This window comes from Lethenteron reissneri, chromosome 31 (genome assembly GCF_015708825.2).
Source record: "Lethenteron reissneri isolate LAM-NWPU_2019-01 chromosome 31, ASM1570882v1, whole genome shotgun sequence".
NCBI lineage: Eukaryota > Metazoa > Chordata > Hyperoartia > Petromyzontiformes > Petromyzontidae > Lethenteron > Lethenteron reissneri.
This window is the reverse complement of record NC_083809.1, coordinates 5209410-5233865: the sequence shown is the minus strand read 5'-3', so window position 1 is coordinate 5233865 and position 24456 is coordinate 5209410. Positions and strand designations below refer to the sequence as shown.

The window sequence follows — 24456 nt, the reverse complement described above, 5'->3', positions numbered from 1 at the left end:
GAGAGAACGAACGAGCGAGCGAGCGAGAGAGGAGACAGAGCGAAGCAAGAGAGAGGAGGGGGAGAGAGACACAATCACTTGACGCTGTGTGTGTGCTGGTGGTGGTGGGTGGGTGGTGGGTGGGTGGTGGTGGGTGGGTGGTGGTGGGTGGGAACTCAGCCGATCGATGCTGGGGTCGCTCAACCTCGTTTATCCGGGCACTGGGGTCCGCCTATCCCCTCACTTGATGCAAGACGGAATGGCGGCGGCGGCTGCTGCTGCTGCAGCTGCTGCTGCTGCAGAGTTCGATGAGCGAAGTGCAAACGCCTCCAGTGTCTACCTGCCCAGCTGTCCCGCGTACTACATGCAGAGTGGACACCACCACCACCACCATCCCCACCACCACCACCACCACCATCCACACCACCACCACCATCCCCACCGGCCAGAGCACTTCTCCCCGTATCGCGCAGCGTACGGAGGAGGCACAGCAGTCCAAGACAACCACCACCACCACCACAAGTACATTGGACGGAGCGCTGGCACAGCTGGCGGTGCTGCTGTTGCTGCTGCTGCTGCTGCAGGAGGTTGTGGTGATGGTGACGGTGACGGTGGTCTGGCAATATCAGCTGCGGCTAACGGTGCTGCTGGCGCTGATGGTGGTGGCGGTATTGGCGGTGCGAACAGCAGCAGCAACAACAGCAGCAACAACAGCAGCATCAGCAGCAGCAGCAACAGCATCGCAGCAGCCAACGACGAAGTGTCAGCGCACGCGTTCCCCGGGCACGGCCCCTCGGGGGATCACCTGCACCCGCAGCAGCGCGCAGAATTCGCCGCACACGCGGAGCTGGCGATGCTGAAGGGTGGCACCACCACCACCAACATCAACACCACCGCCGCTGCCGCTGCTGCTGCTGCCACGGGTGGTGGTGGCGGCGGCGGTGGTGGTGGTCCCGGAGACCAGCTGTACAGACACTACTTCTCATCGCCCACGTCGGCGCACGCCGCTTACGCACAAGCAGCAGCCGCTGCTCACGCGGCTGCTGCTGCGGCTGCTGCGGCGGCGGCTTCGCGCGGAACGGGATTCTTCAGCGCGGTGGGACGCAACGGGGTCTTGCCGCAGGGCTTCGATCAGTTCTTCGAAGCGGCGTCCTACGACGGGGTGATGGAGGGCATCGCTGCTGCTGCTGCTGCTGCTGGCGGCGGCGGCGGTGGTGGTGGTGGTGGCGCTGGAGCGATGCAAATGCATTTGCACGATTTGAATCATTGTGGGGAGCACGGGGAGGTGGGTGGCGGTGGTCATCATCAGCAGCATCATCATCATCATAAGGGGGCAGCCGAGAGAGAGGGAGGAGAGAGGAAGGGAGAAGGGGAAAGTTCGCCGCGGCACAGGAGTGGTGGCGGTGGTGGTGGCGGTGGCTGGTGGTGGTGGTGGCGGTGGAGGTGGTGGTGGTGGTGGTGGAGGAGGAGCGGGGAGCGTGGGGGACGCAAGTCCCACTCGGCACCCGCGAGACGCCGCGGACGCAGCGGGGACAGCCGGACCCGTCCGTGAGTGCGCGCGTGCGAGTTGCGCCTGTGTGGTGTGTGTGTGTCTGTGTGTGTGTCTGTGCGGCTGTGTGTGTGTGTGTGGGTATGTGTGTGGGTGTGTGTCAGTGTGTGTGTGTGTCAGTGTGTGTCTGTGCGGCTGTGTGTGTGTGTGGGTATGTGTGTGGGTGTGTCAGTGTGTGTCTGTGTCAGTGTGTATGTGCGTGGGTGTCAGTGTGTGTGTGTGTCAGTGTGTGTGTCAGTGTGTGTATGTGTGTGGGTGTCAGTGTGTGTGTGTGTCAGTGTGTGTGTGTCAGTGTGTGTGTGTGTCTGTGTGTGTGTGTCAGTGTGTGTGTGTCAGTGTGTGTGTGTGTGTGTCAGTGTGTATATGTGTGTGTGTGGGTGTCAGTGTGTGTGTGTCAGTGTGTGTGTGTGTCAGTGTGTGTATGTGTGTGTGTCAGTGTGTGTCAGTGTGTGTGTGTGTCAGTGTGTGTGTGTGTCAGTGTGTGTGTGTGTGTCAGTGTGTGTCAGTGTGTGTGTCAGTGTGTGGGTGTGTGTGTGTCAGTGTGTGTGTGTGTCAGTGTGTGGGTGTGTGTGTATATGTGTGTGTCAGTGTGTGTCAGTGTGTGTGTGTCAGTGTGTGTGTGTGTCAGTGTGTGTCAGTGTGTGTGTGTCAGTGTGTGGGTGTGTGTGTCAGTGTGTGTGTGTGTGTCAGTGTGTGGGTGTTTGTGTGTCTGTGTGTGTGTCAGTGTGTGTGTGTCAGTGTGTGTGTGTGTCAGTGTGTGTGTCAGTGTGTGTGTGGTCAGTGTGTGTGTGTGTGTCTGTGTGTGTGTCAGTGTGTGGGTGTGTGTGTGTCAGTGTGTGTGTGTGTGTCAGTGTGTGGGTGTGTGTGTGTATGGTGTGTGTCAGTGTGTGTCAGTGTGTGTGTGTCAGTGTGTGTGTGTCAGTGTGTGTCAGTGTGTGTGTGTGTCAGTGTGGGGTGTGTGTGTCAGTGTGTGTGTGTGTGTGTGTCAGTGTGTGGGTGTTTGCGTGTCTGTGTGTGTGTCAGTGTGTGTGTGTGTCAGTGTGTGTGTGTCAGTGTGTGTGTCAGTGTGTGTGTGTCAGTGTGTGTGTGGGTGTGTGTGTGTGTGATGGGTGTCAGTGTGTGTGTGTCAGTGTGTGTGTGTGTCAGTGTGTGTGTGATGGGTGTCAGTGTGTGTGTGTATGTCAGTGTTTGTGTGTGTGTGTCAGTGTGTGTCTGTGTGTGTGTGTTCCAGTGTGTGTGCGTGTGTCAGTGTGTGTGTGGGTGTGTCTGTGTGTGTGGGTGTGTGTGGGTATGTGTGTGTGTGGGTGTGTGTGTGTCAGTGTGTGTGGGTGTGTCTGTGTGGGTGGGTGTGTGTGGGTGTGTGTGTGGGTGTGTGTGGGTATGTGTGTGTGTGTCAGTGTGTGTGTGGGTGTGTCTGTGTGTGGGTGTGTGCGGGTATGTATGCGTGTGTCAGTGTGTGTGTAGGTGTGTCTGTGTGGGTGTGTGTGTGTGTGTCAGTGTGTGTGGGTGTCAGTGTGTGTGTGTCAGTGTGTGTGGGTGTGTCTGTGTGTGTGGGTGTGTCTGTGTGTGTGGGTGTGTGTGTGTGGGTGTGTGTGGGTATGTGTGTGGGTGTGTGTGCGTGTGGGTGTGTCTGTGTGTGCGGGTGTGTCTGTGTGTGTGTGTGTCTGTGTGTGTGTGTGCATGTGTGTGTGCGTGCGTCTGTGTGTGTCTGTGTCTGTGTGTCTGTGTGTGTGTGCGTGTGGCTGTATGTGGCTCTGCGTGTGCGTGGCTGTGTGTGCGTGTTTGTGTGCGCGTGTGTATGTGCGTGTGTGGTCTGTGTGTGTGTGCGTGCGTGCGTGTGTGTCTGTGTGCGTGCGTACGTGTGTGTGTGCGTGTGTGTGCGTATGTGGCTGTGTGTGCGTGTGTTTGTGGCTGTGTGTGCCTGTGTGCCTGTGTGTGTGGCTGTGTGTGTGTGCGTGTGTGGCTCTGCGTGTGTCTGGCTGTGTGTGTGCCTTTGTGTGGGTGTGTCTAGCTGTGTGTGCGTGTGTGTCTAGCTGTGTGCGTGTGTGTCTAGCTGTGTGTGTGTGTGCATGTGTGTCTAGCTGTGTGCGTGTGTGTCTAGCTGTTTGCGTGTGTGTGTGGCTCCGTGCGTGTGGCTGTGTGCGGGTGTGTGTGGCTGTGTGCGTGTGGTTCTGCGTGTGTGTAGCTGTGTGCGTGCGTGTGTGTGTCCGTGCGCGCGTGTGTGTGGCTGTGTGCGTAGGCTGTGTGCGTGTGTGGCTCTGCGTGTGCGTGGGTGTGTGCGTGTGTGTGGCTGTGTGCGTGTTGTGTGTGTGGTTCCGAGTGTGTTGTTGTTGTCGTGGTTCTGTGTATATGTTGTGTCTTTCTGGTTGTGTGTGTGTGTGGTTGTCTTTGTGGTTGTGTGTGTGATTATGTGCACGTCGTTGCATCGGTGATACTCGCTAGCAGCACTTGCTCCAACAGTCTATTCAGGCTATACGGGGGATGGGTGGATCTTTGTCTTTGGTACAGTATTTATATCTGTGTGTTGTTGTTGTTGTGGTTCTGTGTATATATGTGATTGTTGTGTAGATGTTCGTGTTTGTAGTTGCGGTAGTGTAGTGGTTAACACGCTGCGCTACGAACTCAGCGAGGCCAGTTCGATTCCCGCTCACGGCCAATTCCAGTGACGATTATCTGAGCAGGTCCCAGGTCTCCCCTAGGTCGACTCAGTCTCAAATGAGTACCTGGTGCAGGTGTGTAAACATCGCCACTGGGGAGACAAAGGCGGCCGGGCGTGGTGCTGGCCACCCACCCCCTCGTGTGTCCTGTGACGGCCTTCATTGGTCCTCGCTAACAGCACTTGCCCCTACAGTCTGTTAAGGCTATACGGGAGTATCTTTGTCTTTGTGTGGTTGAGTGTGGATTTGCATCCACGATTGTGTGTGGTTCAGTGTTGTGTGTCTGAATTATCATAATATGTGGTTGTCTATTAATGCGGTTGTGTTTAGTTGAGTGGTCGTGTGTGGTTGTGTGTGGTTGTGTGTGGTTGTGTGTGGTTGTGTGTGCATCAATGTTGTGTGTAGTTGAGTGTGATCGTGTGTGTGTGTGGTTGTATGCAGTGGGAGCGGTGGCGCAGCGGTTAGCGCGCTGCGCTACGAACCTGGCGCCCCGGGTTCGATTCCTGCTCAGGGCCAACGCCAGTGACGATTATTTGAACCGGTCCTGGGCCTCTCCTAGGTCGACTCAGCCTAAAATGAGTACCTGGTGTCTAAACATCACCCACTCGCTCGGGTGCTGTGCCGGCCTTCATAGGCGCTTGCTAACAGCACTTGCCCCTACAGGCTGTAAAGGCTATACGGGGATCTTTGTATGCAGTTGAATGTAACGGTGTGTGCCAATGTAGTAATGTTGAGTGCGGTTGAGTGTTATCACTTATGTGAGTGGTTATGATCTGTATGTGGTTATGTATCACTGTATTTGATTTCGTGTTCATGGGTCTGTGAATGTGTGGCTATGTCTGTATGTATGTTGAACTTCTTTCACACCGTACGTAGCCAACCGTGTGCCATTTTGTATACATGGTTGTGCATCTGGGAGTTGTGTATAGCTCTAATGCGCGTATTGTAATTTTGTGTGTCTGTGTTTATCTCGTGTGTGTAGATGTGTGTGTGTGTGCTTATGCATATGGTTGTCTGTGTGCATCTCGCATCGTGTAGATGACTATATCTGTGTGTGTGTAGTTGTGTGTCTGTGTGCATCTCGCATCGTGTAGATGACTATATCTGTGTGTGTGTAGTTGTGTGTCTGTGTGCATCTCGCATAGTGTACATTACTATATCTGTGTGTGTGTAGTTGTGTGTCTGTGTGCATCTCGCATAGTCTACATGACTATATCTGTGTGTGTGTAGTTGTGTGTCTGTGTGCATCTCGCATCGTGTACATGACTATATCTGTGTGTGTGTAGTTGTGTGTCTGTGTGCATCTTGCATAGTCTACATGACTATATCTGTGTGTGTGTGTGTAGTTGTGTGTCTGTGTGTATCTCGCATAGTCTACATGACTATATCTGTGTGTGTTGTTGTGTGTCTGTGTGCATCTCGCATCGTGTAGATGACTATATCTGTGTGTGTGTAGTTGTGTGTCTGTGTGTATCTCGCATAGTCTACATGACTATATCTGTGTGTGTGGTTGTGTGTCTGTGTGCATCTCGCATAGTCTACATGACTATATCTGTGTGTGTGTAGTTGTGTGTCTGTGTGCATCTCGCAGGGTGTACATTACTATATCTGCGTGTGTGTAGTTGTGTGTCTGTGTGCATCTCGCATCGTGTAGATGACTATATCTGTGTGTGTGTGTAGTTGTGTGTCTGTGTGCATCTCGCAGAGTGTACATGACTATATCTGTGTGTGTGTAGTTGTGTGTCTGTGTGCATCTCGCATCGTGTAGATGACTATATCTGCGTGTGTGTGTAGTTGTGTGTCTGTGTGCATCTCGCATCGTGTACATGACTATATCTGTGCGTGTGTGTAGTTGTGTGTCTGTGTGCATCTCGCAGAGTCTACATGACTATATCTGTGTGTGTGTAGTTGTGTGTCTGTGTGCATCTCGCAGAGTCTACATGACTATATCTGTGTGTGTGTAGTTGTGTGTCTGTGTGCATCTCGCAGGGTGTACATTACTATATGTGTGTGTGTGGTTGCCTATGTGTAGGTTGTAAGGTTGTTAGCACGAGCGTGTGATTCTCACTGTAGTGTTAGGTTGTATAGATGTGTGTGGTTGTCATTTGGTGGAGTGTGAGGTTGTGGTTATATGGGTGTGTGTGTGTGTGTAACTGGTTCAGTGTGCGTGCATATGTACGTGTGACATTCTAAGTGTTGCAACTGGTCGGCTACGTACGGTGCGACAGAAGTTCGACGCACACATGCACGCACACGTGCGTTTCTGTGTACATGCAAATTGTGTGTAGTTGTGTCTGTGAGTGTGTGGTTGTGTGTGTAGCCGTGCGAGTGGTGATTGTGTGTTTGATTATATGTCTGCGTGTTTGTGTGTATATATATAATCGTTTGGGTATATGTGTGTCTGTATATATGGGGGAGCGATGGTGCAGTGGTTAGCGCGTTGCGCTACGAACCCGGCGACCCGAGTTCGATTCCCGCTCACGGCCACCAACACCACCGGTGACGATTATTTGAACACGTCCTGGGCCTCCTCTAGGTCGACTCAGCCTCAAATGATTACTGGGGAGACAAAGGCGGCCGGGCATGGTGCTGGCCACCCATCCCCCTCGTGTTCCGCGCCGGCCTTCATAGGTGCTCGCAAACACTACTTTCCCAAAAAATATGTTAAGGATATACGGTGGATCTCTGTATTTATTTATGTATATATATGTATGAATGAGGGATATTATAAACATACTTCGTGGCTATGCACGCGTGTGTACTTATGTGTATACGCGTGAGTAGCTAGCCGTGTCAACTACGTTGCATATTTGTCATTATAAAAGCTTTACTCTGCGTCTGAACGTGTGTGTTTGCGTAAGTGATACTCGCAGTCTCTGTGGCTACACGGGGAATGAAACTCGTGGCGATAGGCGGGGAGCGGTGGCGCAGTAGTTGGCGCACTGCCTATCCACCTCCCGCGACCACAGCTGAGTTAAATTGCCGACCGGAGCTAAGAGTTATATCGGAACTGATCCCGGGCCTGATACAGGTCGACTCGAACTTAAACGAGTACCTGGCGCTTTGGGGGTGAGTTTCGGCGCCGGGAAGACAAAGGCGGCCAGGGCGTGGTTCACAATCAGACTACAGACGGCGTTGTGGGTCGTGGCTCGATGCGCCGATCCGGTCTTAATAGGTGCTCGCTAACAGCTTTGCTCTGACTGTCTAGTTCTTTATATAGGGTGGTATATGTCCGTACACACGTTATATATTTGTGCATTTTTACGCCCGCGGACACCAACTAACACAAGTGACGATTAACTGCATCGGTGCTGGACGTCCCCTAGGTCGACTCAGTCGCAAATGAGTGCCCGGCGCGGTGTTGTAAACATCGCCACTGGGGAGACAAAGGCGGCCGGGCGTGGTGTTGACCACCCCCACCCTTCATAGGTGCTGCTCGCTAACAGCACTTGCCCCAACAGTCGGTTCAGGCTACACAGAGGATCATAACTAAGTTGGTTCGAATGATAATTTCAGCATACATGTATTTTGTAAAACGCAATACAACGCATTCGTCAATAACACTGTGGCCTTAAAAGTAAAAACAACAGGCGACGTTTCGGGAAATGGCCCTTCGTCAGAGCGCATCGTAACCAAACAAACCCGTACACTGCACAGTACTACAGCATCCATCTCATTGCGTACAATGTCCACGTGTACAAGCGTAGACTGTGTAAAACGCACACGTGCCAAGACTGAAATGTGCGTTTCTATACAAGTGTGTACGTGTGTCTACGTGTGCGTACGTGTGTGTACGTGTTTGTACGTGTGTGTGTGTACGTGTGTGTACGTGTTTGTACGTGTGTGTGTACGTGTGTGTGTGTGTACGTGTACGTGTGTGTACGTGTGTGTCTACGTGTGTGTACGTGTGTGTGTACGTGTGTGTGTGTACGTGTGTGTGTGTACGTGTCTGTGTGTGTGTACGTGTGTGTTTGTCCGTGCGCGTTTGCACTCGTGGGGAGCGGTGGCGCAGTGGTAGCGCTGCTGCACCGCGTTACGAACCCAAGAGACCCCGAGTTCGATTCGCGCTCACGGCCAAGACCGGTGACGATTATCTGAACCGGTCCTGGAACTACACGTATCGAGTACGTGAACACACACACACACACCTAATCTAGACTCATGTGTGAATGAACGAATTCACGAATTAATCTATAAACGATACGTATCAAGCGGAGGTTAGCGCGATGCGCTATGAAACCTTGCTAACCGAGTTCGACTCCTACCCACGGCTTGCATCAGTGGCGAGTGACATCTCTACATCTGAACAGATTCACAAATTGGCACTTGACCAGCGTTCGTTAGTAATTACAAAATATAGTTGAATTTGTGGAATATTAGATATTGTGTCATGTTAATAATTCATTACATGAACGCCATTTGACTTTCATAAACATAATTTATATAAAGAGTCTAATGTTTTAAGTTTACAATTTAATGCATGGACTATTAAAATATATATATAGATATGCACACGTCTGTTCGTCTGTACACAGAGGGTGTTTTGATTACATAATGAATACAAATAAAGACAAAGCTCCCCCGTGTAGCTTTAACAGACTGTTGGGGCAAGTGCTGTTAGCGAGCACCTATTAAGGCCGACACGGCACACGAGGGGGTGGGTGGCTAGCACCACGGCCGGCCGCCTTTGTCTCCCCAAAGTGCTGATATTCAAACAGCACACGGGGTACCTATTCATTGTACATTGGTACAAACTTTGCAATCCATGCCGCCTATTTAAATTCACACGCATACGAGTATATGCGTAAATTATAAAACAGTAGCTATATATGTGTGTTAACGTACTGTGGCAATGTATTATCAATAATGATCGCATTTGCCTATCGTAGTTTATTCTATACCATCTTTTTTTATTTTTACCAGGTAAGGCCCACTGAGCTATATACAGCTATTTTTTCAGAAGCGACCTGGCCACAAATGATAGCTCAACGAAGTGGCGTATCATCATCGCGTGGAAATTCATAGCAGCCAAATACTCTAAACGCGTGATGTTGATTCTAAATGCGGAGGGAAAAACCGGTGGACCCGGAGAAAAATCCACGCGATAACAGGGAGAGAGACACGCAAACTCCAAATATACAGCAGGTGACGGATCGAACCCACGACCTCCTGTATACCAGGCGAGGGCGTTAACATCTCGCCAGTTAACACAATGTGTCTATCCACTGCTAGATGAGCCCCTCCCCCCAAAGGCATGGGTCGGTCACATGGGGGATGCGTGACCATACTTCACCACTCGGGAACCTGTGTATATTCAACTCGCCACTGATGCAGGCCGTTGTCTGGAATCAAACTTTAGTCCGCGCGGGTTTACAATGCGCAGTGCGCTCCGAACCAATGTCATCACCTCCACTCTGAACAACAACAATAACAGCAACTAAATTATCCATAATAGAGTTTTTTTTGGGTTAGATCACGTAAATATATAAATGTGTCGTTAAAACCCTCCACCACCCGACACAGCCAACGAGTAAGGGTTGTCACGTAAACAGAACGTGCCAATTCGTCACTAGTACAGCACTAACCGGCGTGTTGGAGAACCAAGCCACAACATTAGAGCCAAGCCACAAAACACCGGTTAGTGCTGTACTAGTGACGAATGGTCACGTTCTGTTTACGTGACCACCCTTACTCGTTGGCCGTGTCGGGTGGTGGAGGGGTTTAACGACACACCTTTACGCAATCTAACCCAAAACACCTCTATTATGGATTATATTGCTCGCGAAAGCTTGAACTAACAACAATACCAGTCTCAAATTAACTTAGCCAGGAAAGTTTCACGGCTCCTATGACGTCTCGGAGGAGAGTTCCGGCCATGAGCTCGGCAGATGCGACCACTTCCCCATTGCGCGAGTTCCAATACAGAGATAAAGGCGCAGTCCCTGCAATGTCGCGGCCACGCCACTCCTGCTGGGAGGGCCCCTCTAGATGTGTACTTCTGTCGACGAATCGACGCGCTCTTCAGACGGCCTAAATCCAATCGACTCTCCGCTAGCCCCACCGTCATCCTGCTGCTACTCCAACTCCCTGCACCCGTGCCCCCAGCTAGAACTACCCCCACCACTGCCCCGAAAACTACCACTATAACTACCACTATAACTAGCACTATCACTACCACTATAACTACCACTATAGCGAGCCTTACCACTACCACTATAACTACCACTATGACTAGCCCTGTAACTACCACTATAACTACCACTGTCACTACCACTATAACTACCACTATCACTACCACTATAACTACCACTATAACTAGCCCTGTAACTACCACTATAGCGAACCTTACCACTACCACTATTACTACCACTATAACTACTACTATCACTAGCTCTACCACTACCCTTATAACTACCACTATAACTAGCCCTGTAACTACCACTATCACTGCCACTATAACTACCACCAACTACCACTATAACTACCACCAACTACCACTATAACTACCACTATAACTACCCCCACCACTACCCCGATTACCACCGCTATCACTACCCAAACCCCTATCACTACCCCCAATCCCTATCACTACGTATACTCCTATCACTACCCCCATCACTACCCCAACCCATTTCACTATCACTACTTATACCCCTATCACTACCCCTATCACTACTTATACCCCTATCACTGCTCTCCGAACTTGTCGCCATATCCCTACCACCACCACCACCACTTTAAAGAACAACAACCCCACTGTTGTTTATGATCTCAACCACTGTCATGTTATGTACAATGTTATAATTGACGTAAAGCGTCTTTGGACTAAGCATCTCTACATACCGAAATGAGATGATTAATTTAGAAAAATTTGCATCATTGTCTCACCTGCCGCTCCGGGCGATCGGAATGGGCCCGGCGATCCCGAGATGTTTGAGGCCAGCGTCATAGCCACCTCACCATAGGGCAGCAATTCGATGAGTTATAAAGAATCTTGTTCACAAGGTTTGCACAATTATTTAAGTTTACATGCATTTACCAGATTGTCTCCTTGCACTCCTCCACTGGAATGAACTTCCCGTGTACATTAAGCAGCACTACCCATAGACTCAACACTGCCCATAGACTCAACACTACCCATAGACTCAACACTACCCATAGACTCAACACTGCCCATAGACTCAACACTGCCCATAGACTCAACACTGCCCATAGACTCAACACTACCCATAGACTCAACACTACCCATAGACTCAACACTACCCATAGACTCAACACTGCCCATAGACTCAACACTACCCATAGACTCAACACTACTCATAGACTCAACACTACCCATAGACTCAACACTGCCCATAGACTCAACACTACCCATAGACTCAACACTACCCATAGACTCAACACTGCCCATAGACTCAACACTACCCATAGACTCAACACTGCCCATAGACTCAACACTGCCGATAGACTCAACACTAACCATAGACTCAACACTGCCCATAGACTCAACACTGCCCATAGACTCAACACTAACCATAGACTCAACACTGCCCATAGACTCAGCACTACCCATAGACTCAACACTGCCCATAGACTCAACACTGCCCATAGACTCACACTACCCATAGACTCAACACTGCCCATAGACTCAACACTGCCCATAGACTCAACACTGCCCATAGACTCAACACTGCCCATAGACTCAACACTGCCCATAGACTCACACTGCCCATAGACTCACCTACCCATAGACTCAACTGCCCATAGACTCAACACTGCCCATAGACTCAACACTGCCCATAGACTCAACACTGCCCATAGACTCAACACTGCCCATAGACTCAACACTGCCCATAGACTCACACTACCCATAGACTCAACACTGCCCATAGACTCAACACTACCCATAGACTCAACACTGCCCATAGACTCAACACTGCCCATAGACTCAACACTGCCCATAGACTCAACACTGCCCATAGACTCACTACTCCATAGACTCAACACTACCCATAGACTCAACACTGCCCATAGACTCAACACTACCCATAGACTCAACACTACCCATAGACTCAACACTGCCCATAGACTCAACATCTACCCATAGACTCAACACTGCCCATAGACTCAACACCTGCCGATAGACTCAACACTAACCATAGACTCAACACTGCCCATAGACTCAACACTGCCCATAGGACTCAACACTAACCATAGACTCAACACTGCCCATAGACTCAGCATCCCATAGACTCAACACTGCCCATAGACTCAACACTGCCCATAGACTCAGCACTACCCATAGACTCAACACTGCCATGACTCAACACTGCCCATAGACTCAACACTGCCCCATAGACCTCAACACTGCCCATAGACTCAACACTGCCCATAGACTCAGCACCATCATAGACTCAGCACTACCCCATAGACTCAATACTGCCCATAGACTCACACTGCCGATAGACTCAACACTGCCATAGACTCAACAAGCCCATAGACTCAACACTGCCCATAGACTCAACACTGCCCATAGACTCAACACTGCCCATAGACTCACACTACCCATAGACTCAACACTGCCCATAGACTCAACACTGCCCATAGACTCAACACTGCCCATAGACTCAACACTGCCCATAGACTCAACACTGCCCATAGACTCAACACTGCCCATAGACTCAACACTACCCATAGACTCAAACTGCCATAGACTCACACTGCCCATAGACTCAACACTGCCCATAGACTCACACTGCCCATAGACTCAACACTGCCCATAGACTCAACACTGCCCATAGACTCAACACTGCCCGACTCACACTGCCCATAGACTCAACACTGCCCATAGACTCACACTGCCCATAGACTCACACTGCCCATAGACTCACACTGCCCATAGACTCAACACTGCCCATAGACTCAACACTGCCCATAGACTCAACACTGCCCATAGACTCAACACTGCCCATAGACTCAACACTGCCCATAGACTCAACACTGCCCATAGACTCAACACTGCCCATAGACTCAACACTGCCCATAGACTCAACACTGCCCATAGACTCACACTACCCATAGACTCACACTGCCCATAGACTCAACACTACCATAGACTCAACACTGCCCATAGACTCAACACTGCCCATAGACTCAACACTGCCCATAGACTCAACACTGCCCATAGACTCAACACTACCCATAACTCAAACTGTACCATAGACTCAACACTGCCCATAGACTCAACACTGCCCATAGACTCAACACTGCCCATAGACTCAACACTGCCCATAGACTCAACACTGCCCATAGACTCAACACTGCCCAGACTCACTGCCCATAGACTCAACACTGCCCATAGACTCACACTGCCCATAGACTCAGCACTGCCCATAGACTCAACACTGCCCATAGACTCAACACTGCCCATATCACACTGCCCACAGACTCAGCACTGCCCATAGACTCAGCACTGCCCATAGACTCAACACTGCCCATAGACTCAACACTCCCATGGACTCAGCACTGCCCATAGACTCAACACTGTCCATAGACTCAGCACTGCCCATAGACTCAACACTGTCCATAGACTCAGCACTGCCCATAGACTCAACACTGTCCATAGACTCAGCACTGCCCATAGACTCAACACTGTCCATAGACTCAGCACTGCCCCTGTGCACAAAGCAGTCCCCTTGTTAACCTCCTTCCGTTCCTCTCAAAGCCTCACCTCTTCTCCATTCCCTTCCTTTTCCATCGACCCTCGCCCCTCCACTCCTTCCCGTTCCTCCCCTGCCCTTTCGTGATCCCCAAGTATCCCTCTATCGCAGTCACTCATTCCTCAATTCTCGTGGCAAGCCCCTGACGTCTACATCATTCTACTGGACATCTGAGACAAACAGCGATACAGATCATCGGATTCCTCCAGTCTAAACACATTCCTGCGGAGGGAGCTGGTAGGAACGTTGGGTTGCTCGGTCAATGGCCAGGGTCAACGGCGGCGTGGTGTATTCCGCAAATATGACCGACTGTGAGGGTGGGCACAAGCCGGCGTGAGTAGGTTAAACGTTGAGTTTAATAAGGGCACCACGGGGTGAGCAGCCCCTCCCCACCCAGCCCCACCCAGCCCCTCCCCACCCAGCCCCTCCCCACCCTCCCCTCTCCACCCAGCCCCACCCCTCCCATTTTTGGATGCACGACGGATGGACGGACACAATAATCCCATGTGGGCTGGTGTAACCAGGAGGTTCCTACCAGTAATACATATTCTGACTGATTCCATTTCGCTCCGGAAGCGATGGCAAGCACCTTGAATGAAGGCGCCCTCTATAAATACACGTGATATTATATTAACGATACACAGCGGCGCGTGCAGTATTGTACCTAACAACAAAAGCATCTCCGCCTCATTCCAGACCACCACTTGGACAGAACTTGAACGCGTGTCGTTTAGAATCACAAACTCACTCTCAAAGGGGGGTGGTTGAGAAAATGTGGCCATCCCAACAGCTGCTGTACATTCAGTAACGCGCACCACGTTTGTGTGTTTCAAGCAAGACGCGAACACGTGCGCGCGCGCGTGCGTGTGAAAACAAGACGACGCAGGCATCCGTGAATGCGTGAACAAAAAAACGCAGCGTCGGATTTTCCCGAAAGAACCAGAGAGTATGATGTCCCTGGAAGAAGTTGTCACGTTTAGAAACGTGCGCTTAAGAGTGTTTGGCCACTGCTGTGAATGTCCACGTGATAAGCCACACTTCGTTGAGCTCTCATTTGCGATGGCCAGGTCGCTTCTGACAAAGAGCTACATAGCTCGGTGGGGCCTTACCCCGGTAAAATAATAATTTAAACAAAATAGTTTCAGTGCAGTGTGTGTGGTTCCTGTTGTGTTCGGTCCACATCAAGACAGATTCGAGAAAAGTTTAACAAACTGACAGCAGCTGCAGAAGCAGTGACGACGATGATGCAGCGATGATAGGTAAAACTGCGGACCTGTTTCACCATTCTTGGGCCTCATCAGTGCAGCAATATCCACCTACTCTCACTGCGAATCCTCACACCTGCGTGCCTTCGTGGGATATTGCCTGAAGGTGCACGTAGCCTGGCACAAGCGCCGTGGTGACGTCACCGCCAATTAGTGGTGAATGGCGGTTGTTGTTGATATTGCAACAGCACCCAGTGACGATTATCTGAACCGGTCCCGGGCCTCCGCTAGGTAGACTCAGCCTTCAAAATGAGTGCCCGGTGCGATTTGAAAAGGTCGCCACGAGGGAAACAAAGGCGGCCGGGCGTGGTGCTGGCCACGTCACAGCACGTGACCCAACAGTCTATTAAAGGCTGCGGGGGGTAGGGGAGGGGGGCATCTTTGTCTTCGATATTTTTTTACTTAAAACTTTCGTGACTGCAGGAATTCATATTCTTGGTTCTTTCCGTAAAGTCACGTAGCTAGAAAAAATAAAAATAAAATAAAAACTACGACGTTTCGATCACAACACAAGCGATCGATGACGATCGCCTGTGTTGTGATCAAAACGTCGTTGTTTTTATTTTTTATTTAATTTAAATTTTCTATCGACCTGACTTTACCGAAAGAACCAATAATCTAAATCTGTTGCCACGAGTCTATCGGCTGCTCGTGTTCTAGGTGGGAGGTAGGGGTTGGGGGGTGGAAGGGGTTTCTCCGGTCATTCCCAGATTGCAATCTGATTTATCTGCGTGCATGAAGCTTCCGTGGTCATGAGGTTCTTTCACGCGGTCTTCACGTCCGCGGGCGAATTTCAAATTGGAACACCGGACGTAGATTACGTTCGTGTTCATCTCCTTGTGATGTCCCCCCCCCCACCCCCTCGTTTGTATTGTTATATCGGTGGGGGTTTGAAAAAAAAAATCTATGATATAGATTTATAAAGCAGCGCCTTTATTCCGATGCGTCCTGCAGCAAATTATCAAAACTGTACGCAATGAGGTTTGATAGTGGTTGAGATCGTGAGTGGGGTTATTAAGTAAAAGGCGGTGGTGGTGAACAGGAATAGAAGTCATGTTGTTCACCGTCTCGTTTTGTTCAGTTTTATTCTCTAACTTACATAGCAGGAGCCTAGTCAAGTAAAAAAACTATTTTTAACAAAAAATATTTGTTGACACACGCGTGGCGCCTTTCTGGCAACACATCTGCCACTCAAAAAACGCCGTCATCACCATCATCATCATCATCGAATCTGTACGTCCAGTACGAAGCAACGCCGCGTATCCGACCGTCGTATCCATCCGCACCAGCAACCGATGTAACGGACCCACCCACCCACACACACGCGGTGGTTGTGCAACGCAGTAAATAAATGCCCTTGCGTGCGTACACACGTGACCACGTGTCCACACATCCGACCTTTCAATTATCCGCCAATACCTCATTCACCAGCGCGCTGGATATTCGACATCGGCATCGTAATTTTCATACGTAAATAAAATATAAAAAACACGTTAATTGTTGCGCACACAACAAATGAATGGTTGTCATTAAGAGTCGATATCAATAGACTGTAGGTGTGGGAGCGGTGGTGCAGTGGTTAGCGCACTGTGCTTTGAACTCGGCGACCTTAGTTCGTATCCAGGATACGGCCAACACCAATGGTGGCGAGTTTACATCGGCACCGGTTCAGCCACGGCCCCTACTCCACCAAACCATAATGACCAGCGTGGTGAAGTATGGTCAAACAACTCCCCCCCCCCTCCCCACGCCATCAATCGATCGACACGCATTCATCCAGCAGTGGATCGACAAAGGGCTGTGTTGCACTGCGTGTAAAAAAATAACCCGTGCCTCGAGTTTGCTGGCTGGCTGCTGACTGGGCTCCTTTCCACCATCCCAACAGCAACGCTGTTGGCCGTTGCCGCGGAAGCTAGCTGGGTAGCTGGCTGCACGGGATTTTTCCGTGGAAATGAATAAGCGTTGAAGAGTTGAGTTGAAATGGCGGAAGAAGTTGAAATGGCGGAATATTTAAATACATTATTAATAACAATTATAGATAGCGACGCTGAAGAGTTGGGAGCAACGAATACAAGGAGATTGCCCACGGCTCGCATAAAATCGCTCCAACTGTATAATGTGTGCTCCTATTAATGTTATTCTTTTCACCAGAATATTCTTGAAATCCTAGAAGAACATATGGCCTTTCATCTTGAGCTCCGTTATTGTTTAAATCGAGGATTGTGAGATGGTCGTGAACATGGTGACGGCTGTCTCTTAGCTTCCTTGCAACAACGACGGGTTTATTACAATTATCATGAACTTAGTACACATTAGTACACATTTGCAACTCGAGGTAGTCCCCGACTTACGATGGAGATGCGTTACGACGACCCCATCGTAAGTAGAAAATATCGTAAGTCGACGATGGCCTCGCCTACCCAGGAGTCTTAAAGAATGGTGATAATTTAGCAAAACAGAGCAATTTGCAGTACCGTACTGTATAAACTATATGCGTACATTTCGATGTAAAGCTTTCGTGACTGCAGAGATTAATCTTCTTGGTTCTTTCGGTAAAGTCACGTATAAGGGAAATAATAAAATAATACAAATAAAACATAATAAAATAATTTTCACGACGTTTCGGCCACAACGCAAGCAGCCGTCCTCAGGTGAAGAACAGGTCTGTCGGGAAGACAGCGTCATTCAGACGTCATTCAGACGCTGTCTTCCCGACAGACCTGTTCTTCACCTGAGGACGGCTGCTTGCGTTGTGGCCGAAACGTCGTGAGAATTATTTTATTATGTTTTATTTTTATTATTTTGTATGCGTACAGTACATCCCGGCAGCCTGCCGCGCAAAATGTAAAATATTTTAGAATGTTGTCATATCGCTATCGCCATCGTAAGATCGAAATATCGTAAGTCGAATCGTCGTAACTCGGGGACTACCTGTATAAGATTAATTGTAGATAAGTATAACCAGGTACAAAAGTACTACGTACAATAATGTGGCTTTATATATATATATGTTACCTTCATCATTGTTATGATTGTTATTGTGTGTATTTAATATACGTATGTATATACAGTATTACAAATTTGCAATTACAGTATATAACGAATGCGTGGCCGTGCCGAATTATCCACGATTACGAATTATCAAATGCCGAAATAACGAACTTTAACTCTATACGGCTTAATATAGATAAGTACAACCAGGCACAAAAAAATATTAACTACAATAATGTGGCTAATATAAAAACCGTACTTACATAATTGTTACAATTGTTGTCATGTGTGTGTACAATGCCGGTTAGTAGTGTCAAGCAGTATCAATAATTGAATACCATATTGTAGATTTTTTTAAATGCAAAGAACGAATCTGTAAATATGTTCAAAGCAATTGCATTGCACGAAATTCTAATCGTGATCTAGCGTATTAGTTAATACATTACTTAATCAAGGAATTAATTGCTTGATTTGTGACTTAATTAATCAAGAGGCCGATCACGTAATTAATTGATTGACATGCGATCGGTCTATTGCTTAATTACGTAGTTCGATATCGACCCAGAGGCGATCTCGTCACTTAACATATTACATTAAATAAGGATCAATTACCCTATTAAGTAAGAAACGTGCACGTTCGTTAACCATAACATCCTACAAAAGTCCCCGACTGCGAATAACGCTTATTAAAGTTACCATTTTATAACGTGTCATTATTTGTTGCTAAAGATACATGTCCAATCGGCGGATTGAGCCTTTCTCCCGACTGCGCTTGCGAATTGGATGTTTGTTGTTGTTGATGCTGTTGTTGTTTGTTGATGCTGTTGTTGTTGTTGTTTGTTGATGCTGTTTGATCGTAATACAGATAATGCTTAACGTGTGTGTGTGCGCGTGTGTGCGTGTGTGTGCGCGCGTGTGTGTGTGTGTACACGCACGCATCATCTCATACACGTACCATCTCTCTCTCTCTCGCACACACAACATACATGATGGCTCGTGCACACGTACTTACGCATGCACGTACCTTCTTGCACTAATCGCAATCTGTTATTCTTGAATATTCACACGCAATCGGTACACGCACGTATAACACACGCACACATACAATGCACATGATAATACGCGCGTGCACACAATACACACGTGCACTAACGCACATACACGCACACACGTATACAATGTGAATATAACCTAACGTTTACATCAAACACACACACCCAACCTTACACACACACGCACGCAAACACAGAGCTACACACGCACACACAACTATACACGCATGCATGAACACAACACTCCACACATACACACATCAACACAATATCAATTTGATATACTACGTTCCTGTCCCACGCACACATTATATACAACTTTGCAATGTCATCTCACGTATACTCTCAGTGACACACACACATGCACACACGCACACACGAACACACAATATCTCCACCCCCACGCCTCACCCCCCACTATTCGCGTCCATCCCATCTATATATTACTTGCACACAATCTGTTATTACATCACGCATGCATTCAGTCGCACACGGACACACACACACACACACCACCACACTCCACCACTACACACACACACGACCAAACACACACACACCACCACACACACACCACAACCACACCCCACCACACCACAACACAACCACACCACACACCACACACACACGACCACACACCACCACACAAACACCACCACACACACACCACACACACACCACCACACACACACCACCACACACACACCATAAACACACCACAACACAACACACACGCACACCACCACACACACACAACCACACACACACACCACCACCCACACATCACCACCCACAAACCACCACCACACACAACCACACACCACCACACACCATACACACCACCACACTCCACCACCACCACACACACCCACACCACCACACACACACCACCCACCCCACCACCACACACACACACACCACCACCCACACACCACACACACCACCACACCACACACCACCACACACCACCACACACACGACCACACACCACCACACACCACACACACACACCACCACACACACACAAACCATAACCACACCACACACCACAACACAACACACACGCACACCACCACACACACACGACCACACACACACACCACCACCCACACATCACCACCCACAAACCACCACCACACACAACCACACACCACCACACACACACACCACACACACACCACACACACCACACACAACACCACACTCCACCACCACCACACACACCCACACCACCACCACACACACCCACACCACCACACACACACCACCCCACCACACCACCACACCACACACACACACACCACCACCCACACACCACACACACCACCACACACACCACCACACACACCACACACACACACCACACACACCACACACACACACACCATAACCACACCACACACCACAACACAACACACACGCACACCACCACACACGCACACCACCACACACACACATCACCACCCACAAACCACCACCACACACAACCACACACCACCACACTCCACCACCACCACACACACCCACACAACCACACACACACCACCCCACCACACCACCACCCACCCCACCACGACACCACACACACACACACCACCACCCACACACCACACACACCACCACACACACCACCACACACACACCACCACACACACCACACACACACCACCACACACACCACCACCCACACACTACCCACACACCACACACACCACACACACCACCACACCACCACACACACACCACACACACACACCACCACACACACCACCACACCACCACACACACACCACACCCACACACCACCACACACACCACCACACACACCACCACACACACCACCACACCACCACACACACACCCCACCACACACACCACACACACCACCACACACACACCACACACACACCACCACACACACCACAACACCACCACAACACCACCACACACACACCACACACACACACCACCACCTACACCACCACACACACCACCACACCACCACACACACCACCACACACACCACCACACACACCACCACACACACCACCACACCACCACACACACACCACACACACACCACCACACACACCACCACACACACCACCACACCACCACACACACACCACACACACACACCACCACACACACCACCACACACACACCACACCCACACACCACCACACACACCACCACACACACCACCACACACACCACCACATTTAATCTGTCTCTCCTCTTCCTCCCCGTGCCCTCCCTACACAACCCCACGCACACCGCACTGTACATGTTACAACACACCAACACTGTACATTCACCCCACACACTCAAGATTGTACCTCACTCTCTCTCTTATCCCCTCCACGCACATCCACCCCACCTCACACACACACCCACACACACACACCCACTCACACACCACCCCACTCGACAATGAACGTCACCCCCTCCCCCAACACCCACACACACCCACACTGCCCACCCCAACACACACACACACTCCCCTCCCCCAACACACACACACACACACACTCCCCACCCCCTCCCCCAACACACACACACCTACACTCCCCACCCCAACACACACACACTCCCCTCCCCCAACACACACACACTCCCTCTCTCTCCATCTCACTCTCTCTCTCTCCATCTTCCGCTCTTTCACACAATCCTCTCCCCCTCCTCACACTACCACACACACACTCTACTCAACACACACACACTCTACTCAACACACACACACTCTACTCAACACACACACACTACCACACACACACACACTTTACTCAACACACACACTCTACTCAACACACACACACACTCTACTCAACACACACACACATACACACACTACTACACACACACACTCTGCTCAACACACACACACACTCTACTCAACACACACACACTCTACTCAACACACACACATACACACACTACTACACACACAAATACTCTACTCAACACACACACACACACTCTCCTCAACACACACACACACTCTACTCAACACACATACACACACTACTGCACACACACACACACACTCTACTCAACACACACACACTCTACTCAACACACACACTACCACACACACACTACCACACACACATTCTACTCAACACACACACATACACACACTACTACACACACACTCTACTCAACACACACACACTCTACTCAACACACACACACACACACACTCTTTTCAACACACCCACACACACACTCTACTCAACACACACACACTCTACTCAACACACACACACTACCACACACACACACACTTTACTCAACACACACACTCTACTCAACACACACACACACTCTACTCAACACATACACACATACACACACTACTACACACACACACTCTGCTCAACACACACACACACTCTACTCAACACACACACACTCTACTCAACACACACACATACACACACTACTACACACACAAATACTCTACTCAACACACACACACACACTCTACTCAACACACACACACACACTCTCCTCAACACACACACACACTCTACTCAACACACATACACACACTACTGCACACACACACACACACTCTACTCAACACACACACACTCTACTCAACACACACACTACCACACACACACTACCACACACACATTCTACTCAACACACACACATACACACACTACTACACACACACTCTACTCAACACACACACACTCTACTCAACACACACACACACACACTCTTTTCAACACACCCACACACACACTCTACTCAACACACACACACTCTACTCAACACACACACACATACACACACTACTACACATACACACACTCTACTCAACACACACACACACACTCTACTCAACACACACACACACTACTCAACACACACACACTCTATTCAACACACACACACTCTACTCAACACACACACACTCTACTCAACACACACACTCTACTCAACACCCCGCTGCATACGCATCATCTCTCTCTCTTCCCTATTCACACCACTAACAACACACACACAGCACACCACCACACGATACACACCACTACCACCACCACACTACACACCACCACCATCACCACCACCACACTCCACACCACCACCACACTGCACACCACCACCACACTACACACCACTACACTACACTACACACCACTACACTACACTACACACCACCACCACACTACACTACATACCACCACACTACACACATCACCACCACACTACACACCCCTACCACCACCACACTACACACCATCACCACCACACTACACACCACCACCACACTACACACCACCACACTACACACCACCACACTACACACCATTACCACCACCACCACACTATACACCACCACACTACACACCACCACACCATTCACCATCACCACCACCACGCTGTGCACACAACCACATACGCACGTCTCCCACCGCACACACACACACACCACCTCTCAAATCCACATTAACAACCAAAACAACCGAACGACCAATCAATCAAACAAACAACCAACAACAACAACAACAACCCCTAACCCACAGCTGCTGTCCGCGTGCGCAAGAAGCGCTGCCCTTACACCAAGTTCCAGATCCGCGAGTTGGAGCGAGAGTTCTTCTTCAACGTCTACATCAACAAGGAGAAGCGGCTGCAGCTCTCGCGCCTACTCAACCTCACCGACCGACAGGTCAAGATCTGGTTCCAGAACCGACGGATGAAGGAGAAGAAGCTAAACCGGGACCGGCTGCAGTACTACGCGGGGAACCCCTTTTTATAGAGGGACCAAGGGGGTCGGGGTGGGATGTGGGTGGTCGGCCAAGGGGCTGATCGCTCCCTCGCTACCGCTGTTGGTGGCGTTGGTGGCTCTACTCTCAGAGCCGTCCCGAGCGCACGGCACATTGGGGTGTTCGCCCCGGGCCCCGCGCTTTGGGGGGGTGGGGAGTTTAAAGGGGTTGGGTTGTGGTGGTGGTGGGGGCGCCCCAGGACCCCGCAACCCACCCCCCCCCCCCCCTCAACTATGGACAGCGCTGGTGCATCTGCCAGTCATCTCATCTCAAGTCAAGTCATGGCACCTGCGTCTGTTCCGTGAACCTCCTGAACAGCGGGCACCAGTGTGGTGGTGGCGGTGGTGGTGCATCGACTCCTTCGCGCGTGACTCAAAGTGCACCTAGCCTGGCACGAGCGCCGTGGTTGACCTTGTTGTGCTGCACGTGGCGCCTATTATCCAGCACAGATGTCGCTGTGAAG

General features: G+C 50.0%; 2 protein-coding genes across 2 annotated transcripts in view; both read left to right on the top strand.

The window, feature by feature from the left end:
- The window catches only part of LOC133349703 (homeobox protein Hox-B3a-like), a 355311-nt gene that overhangs the window by 19094 nt on the left and 311761 nt on the right, over positions 1-24456 (top strand). The gene's annotated exons all lie outside the window — the stretch shown is intronic.
- LOC133349836 (spidroin-1-like) lies at positions 239-24456 on the top strand. The gene is given in 3 exon segments (XM_061563638.1): positions 239-1399; positions 1401-1527; positions 23754-24456. Coding segments are annotated over 3 exon segments (1521 nt in total). The 3' UTR covers positions 23987-24456.